Consider the following 6394-nt stretch of genomic DNA (forward strand, 5'->3'; position numbering starts at 1 on the left):
GCTAGAGGAAACCACACTGAATCAGGATATTGTAGCTGAAATATCGACTCTTTGAAACCCACATTCTCGCTGAATTCTCAGATCTCCGAAAAGTATTTATCAAATGATGTTTGCAAAAGAAGGTTCTGCTTTGGATAAAATGTGTACCAGAGGGGCAGTCAACAAGCTGATTTTGAGAAACTGTAAGCGGAGGTATGTTACATGTCAGTATGCTATCTTCACGTATTTTGGACGGACTGAAAGTATGGCGTGGCTGTTCAAATTCGTAACAACCCTCCCGCTGCTTCACTTTTTCCGCTAGCCAATCCCTACCGGCAAATCTCCTCGATTTCCTTCTTTCTAAGGAACTCCTCGCTACCATCTCTTTGCCACATACTTTCACCTGCGGTTTTGTTAAGGGACCGTGCTTTGCCATTGAAAGTAGAGGGGAGTCTATGTGTTTACCCTGCCCATCGTCGGTAAGTTCCCGAAAACAACAGAATCATACGCTCTGCCCGCCCTCTGGACATTCTCCACTTGGCTGCCCCTAAGCACAGTCCCTCCGCCCTAAGTAAGAGATTGGTTTTCCCCAGCTAGCAAGGAAAAATTGCCCTCCCGCTGATTCTTAAAAATACCCACCCGCCAGTAAAGGAATCGCTTACGAAAAGCGTTTCGTATGAACAGCTTTGTTTGATGTCCTGGTATGAATAGGAATGACTTTGAGTTGGTGCGCATCATCCACTGTGGAACACGTCAATATGGTACAATGTGGGAAGATAGTCCAGGACGTTTAGTCTTACCATATGGGCATATTTGCGTTGTTGCTGGGCAACCATTTGTCAAATGTACCGGTACAACTTGAATTCTGTGTTATATGGAAGTACATCGGGTACACCTGTCTGCTGTGAGCACAGACAACAAGAATAATCGTCCATTGAGTGTTCACAACCAAAATATTGACATCGCAAAATTTGAATGTACGGTTGGCGTACAATACATACATACATACATACATACATACATACATACATACATACATACATAGCAAATCAATGAATACCATTAATACTGCTTAAAACGCCCACGTTTAGGCCTATGCACATCGACTGTGCTTCCGAATATTGTCGGCGAAATGATCATCTCAAATAAACGAAAGTAGATTTAGACAATTTAGTAATCTGTTTTCAAATTTATTCTGATATGAATTAAAGTCGAACATGTCAGAACGAGTTCCGCCTTCCATTTCACAAAAGTATGAATGAGAAACAATTAAAACCGCGCAGATGGCTAGATGATAGCGAATCTTCCGTGGCATGCGGTCCAACGTTCGCCGTTTGACCCCATTTCCTTCACCAAGGTCATGCTGCTTTCCCTCGATTAATAAACACCCTCTTTTGGTATTCGACCGTTCCGCTCCAGTGCCCTTGCCGAACGCGGAAAAAACGAACTTTGAAAACCAGTGTTTAGAAAAGCTCGTAACATCGCGACACTGAGAACAAAGTTTTCTTCCACGAGTATTTCAATTGTATGCAAATGAGATGTAAATCAGGCGATGTATTTGTTTATTAAATAGCACTCATGCGGGTTCAGTACACGATGACAAAAGCTGGCTAGGGCTTCACACAGTGCTTCAGTACTTATAGATCTGCCTTGTGTAACAGCTGTGCAAAAAGCAACGTTGCTGCTGGTGCGGTTATCTGCCGGAGCGATAGTCTAACGCGCAAAAAACTGAAATATTTCATCGTGTCTTTCGCTGTGAGAAGCCGTATTGTATTCCTTGTGGACTATTACAACGTGACGATGGATTCAAGGCAGAAATAACTTGCTGACCGTTGTCGGAATCACAGCCGGAACCGCAGGATAGCATTCCCTGTCGTAGGCGTTGTATTTAGAAACCGTAAACAACCTGCAAGGCTGGTGAGTGAATTATATTAGCATTTCTCTTTGTATTTATGTAAACCCAGCACTCAACGCAGTAATCTTTTCAACCATGTCCACGACCACCGACAGCAGACATGAAGGGGCAATAATCTGACAGGTTGGTGTGCATGTAAAAGTGTAGTTGTTTGTTTTTCACCCAGTAGGGCCTATATTGTACACGCACATTCGTGGCGTGTAATTCATGACCAGGCATCCGAGAGCATAGACCTGTTTTGATATGTATGATCCGGGATTAAAGTGGATAAAAGAGGCGCATCTAACACGGAAAGAGATTGTTACGTAAACCTAGAAAAGCCAAGAATGACCCCGCCATTCCATTCGAAGCATGGAATTTTTTTTTCGCGTTCGTTCATTCCAAAGTCCAGAGTTCATCACCACGAGCAAAGAACGATAATCGCGCAAACAACAAATTCGACACCGAAAATTCTTTAAGCATTGCATTTTGACCCTGGTTTTGCAGCCATAAAGCTTCACGGGAATGTATGTGCCTCCCTGATTTACGAGAAAGGTCAGGACATCGCTTTGTCTCGAGTCTAATCTCCAAGTAAGAGTGTTTTGGGTTCATCGTTTTAAGTTCAGTCCGTGCCTCATTCACCACCCTTGGCTGCATAAACCAGTGAAATGTCATGACTGACGCGCACGAATGGGCGTCTCCGTTACCAAACGATAATCACTAACTCAAGGCTATATTACTGTCTTTTTTTTTCCAGTGAAAATGGTAGTGCTTGAAAAGTATGATGACGTCTGTCGCTACCTGAAATAGATTTTTCACCAGCGGCTTTCACCATGCACGGTCTGCGAAGAATCGCTCACACGTTATATTGACCGTATTGCCATTTATTTCTGAGCGGTACCACCAGTTTCCGTATATTCTATTTTCTTTGACTTGTCCTGGCGTATCAGACTACAGAAAACTCATTTAAATCCAATCTATTCACCGTGGTCGACAGTTCAGACCGCGGGGATGATCAATTCGAGTCTACTGCTTCTGATAATTCTGTGTTTCTTCGGAACCTGCCACAGCATCGCAGTGCAGCCTGGGAATGTAGCAGTGAGCACGGTGCCAGCGGGTGGCCCCATCGATTCTGCGAGGAGGAACAGTTCGGGAAGTGACAATGGGCTTCTCGGGAAACAAGTGCCCACAGAAATACCGGCGACACAGGAAAACAGTCAGAAAACTGACGAACTTGAAGGTGATGCATTACCCCTTAAGGCACAGGAGAAACTTGAAAATGAAGAAAGTGCGAAAGGAGATGACAGTGAAGACAACCAGGTCAATAAAAGCAGCATGAATGACCTAGATAAGGTCAAAGGTGAGCTCGTTACACTTCTTCATTTCTCGTCCCCTTCGATGCCACGTCAGAGTACACACATCTTCCAGACATAAACCACATGCTCTCACCAAATTATATATATGTCTGTCCAACGGACTTACAACTTTGGTACACAAAGCAGGAAGCTGAGTCACGGAGACCAAATTGTGTAAAACTTGACACTTTAACGATCTATTACTGTCACTTTGATCAATGTACCTCTATTTCTGATCTGCTGGCAAAATGGTTTCTTGTCCTTCTCCCCGAATCATATCAAACAGCCCAGTGATTGACTTTTCAACCAAGTCTCTATATATGCAATTTCAATGTTATCGTTGACTACTGAATTTAAGTCCTGTCTACGATTCATTTATCATTATCTACAATAATATTGCAAAAAATTGTACTCAATGCGGTGTCTTTGCAAGAGTTATATTTTCTTATTTCACACTCAAGGAATCTTGGAGAAAATGTATTTTCCCCAAAAATTAATGAATGTATTATCACATTTTACAGTTATCATTTCTTCAACATCTGAAACATGGCATATTAAAAAGTGTTTGTGAGTTTTACTTTGCAACTTCTGGGTTCAGTAATCGTTTCTAAATTATCCTGTTCCTTTCATAACTTCAACAAGGGCGAGTAAAACAATTTAGATGTGGAAGATTTCAGTGATATTGATACTCAATGAAGCCTCAAGCCAGCCAGTAGTATACATTACAGCCTAACGCCTACCAGTCATATACACACAAAAATACCTAGAAATGTCGACGCTTCCTGTACGATGAATTTTAATCGGATATTTTCACTCCGTTGCCGGTTGTAACGACATTCCATATCATAAACATCACACACGTTACGACACTATAGGTGTCACAGTCCTGGATAAATACCCAACAGAAGTGAACTCCCAATACCATATCTCGTGTGTCTATATTGTGCAGCCAACGAACAATGCACTTTTAAAAAGGTCCTTACTATGATAAGATATATTGTGCATGACAAATAATGTGAATTGACTAATTTTAAGTCAAGAGGGTAATTAACTAGCTGTTCATAATTTGCCCTCCCACAGAACATTTTTCGACTTACCCTCCCACACTCAAACTTCATTTTTACCCACTCCCCACTTTTTTTGCCTGTTTCCCCTCCCCACTGTGAATTTTTGAAGCTCCCTCGCCCTGTGGCGGAAAAAACTTGCCAATTTCCCCTGCCCTGAAAACAATTCCCCTCAAAAAGTTTTTCGCCAAGCCCTGTTCCCATGACAATCAACCGATATCCGCCCTGCCCTACAAAAAAAAACTAAAATTTGCTCCCCTACCACCTAAAACATGTCCCCTGCCCTAGCAAAATTAAAATTTCCCCTGCCCTCAAAAATTGCTCCTGGAATAGCTTTTTCGATGAATAGCTCCGTTGGCTGCACCTGTATATTGGGCCACCAATACTTTATTATTAGAAATTACAAGGTCAGGAATATTGATCCCGTAGAATATTTTGCTAAAACTACCAATCGTTCTCAATTTATAATTCCCGAATGTTAAAACGTTTTTTATGCGACATTTTCGTTCTTATTAGTACAGTATCAATTTTATAAATTTTATTTATTTACATTTCTTTCACACGAAATCGACAGATGTTGTCCAACACGACGGCTATACTAAAGATTCCCCCGCCCACGCGAGCAGCGACACCAACGACGGCGTGAGGGATGATTCCAGTACTATATTACTCTATTCAATCCCCGTGACGGCGGTGGCCTTGGTTGTCGTGTGCACGGCGTTGATCGTCAGGTGCCGCTCGTGGCAAGCCGACCGAAGGAAAAAATTCGGGCCCGGCACCGAATTGAATTTGATGGGTATATTTTCCAAGAACCGGATGAAGGGATTTCATCGCATCAGTGCGGACTCGGACACCGAGGAACAGTCGGACGCGTCTGTTTTCTGACAACTGTCAGTAATTATGAATGACTGATATTATTATACATATCGTACATGATTTACATCAATTGAAATGGTGCTGGTGGAGAACGCCCTCTAGAGCCCAGTCGAAGAAGTGCACATGGACTTGGAACGGCCAGTTTACAATAGCCATGGCGCGTGGTGCCCTCTCTTGCTGACTATGTTTTTTGATCATAACTTGTGCTACTACTACCTGATTACATATCATCAACATTTTCACATGAAATAGGTGTCGAAGTTTTCTATATTTTACATGAAATTGGTGGGTGAGTTACCCTTTCACAAAAGTTATGCATTCTACTGGTGCCTGGAAATTACAAACGTTCAAAACCATTATGAAAAATAATGTACATTAAATTAAAGGATATTTTTTATTTTTAGATATTACAGGATATCCTGTTATAATTCAAAATTTTACAAAGAAGGTTTAATAAATGTAAATTTGGTCACATGAAAGCGACTCTTGTCATTTTTATTTCGTAAATTCTGGCCAAAGTATGCAAAACATACCTCAATCTAGAAGTGTTTGAAGTTCCATTGGCTTCATTCCAAAAAATTACTGTCATCCTTGAAAACTGATGATGTCGGTGTTACAGTCCGCTATAGTGTTCTGTTCAAGGTTGAGAATAGAATGTTTTTACACTATGAAGTTCTGGCGTTGGTGAATTACCGCTCATAAGCCTGTGCATTCAGTTGTTCTCTCTAGTAGGCAAGTAGATGCCGTGAAACCGTATAAGGAAGAGAATTGTTTTACGAGGATGCAACCTTGCAAGCAATTCTCTTCTCAGCCTCCGCTGTGCGAGGACTCTGTCATTATATGAACGCGGGAGGGCGCTTATTCCGACAAAAAAAGAAGAGACGAATCTTGGCGCACCGAAGTCTTAAAACGAGAGTTTTAATCGATTTGTTCGTGATAAAACTGGACATAACTTACACTGTCAAAATTGTTTGTTTCACAGCTAATGGTCAGAGTTATTTCTGGTATATAGCTGTGACATTTTCCTAGGGGGAGAATCAACCTAAAATTGGTCCCCTTTTAGCCTTGGTTTAAGATCAGACTTGTATTAGATTCCTCAAAGGTTAATATAATGTTTCTTTTTAAAGAAAAAAAAACAATTTAGAAGCCGATTGTGATAAACATTATGATATAGCTGACATAGTGGGTACGACGCCTGTAATATTGATTTTGTCGACAGTTTTGTT

The 6394-nt window shown here is 41.4% G+C and overlaps 1 protein-coding gene across 2 annotated transcripts; it reads left to right on the plus strand.

The window, feature by feature from the left end:
• Positions 1 to 1373: 1373 nt before the first annotated feature.
• Positions 1374 to 5647, plus strand: LOC139121320 (uncharacterized). Of its 2 annotated transcripts, none has more exons than XM_070686111.1 (3): positions 1374 to 1896; positions 2631 to 3233; positions 4867 to 5647. In XM_070686111.1, the coding sequence occupies exons 2-3, from the start codon at positions 2885 to 2887 to the stop codon at positions 5175 to 5177; spliced, it is 660 nt and encodes a 219-aa protein (XP_070542212.1). In that variant the 5' UTR covers positions 1374 to 1896; positions 2631 to 2884; the 3' UTR covers positions 5178 to 5647. The 2 variants fall into 2 exon arrangements, with proteins under 2 accessions (XP_070542212.1, XP_070542213.1); XM_070686112.1 differs by having other exon boundaries at positions 1882 to 2017.
• The last annotated feature ends 747 nt before the right edge of the window (positions 5648 to 6394 follow it).

This window comes from Ptychodera flava, chromosome 21 (assembly GCF_041260155.1).
Source record: "Ptychodera flava strain L36383 chromosome 21, AS_Pfla_20210202, whole genome shotgun sequence".
Taxonomy (NCBI): Eukaryota; Metazoa; Hemichordata; class Enteropneusta; family Ptychoderidae; genus Ptychodera; species Ptychodera flava.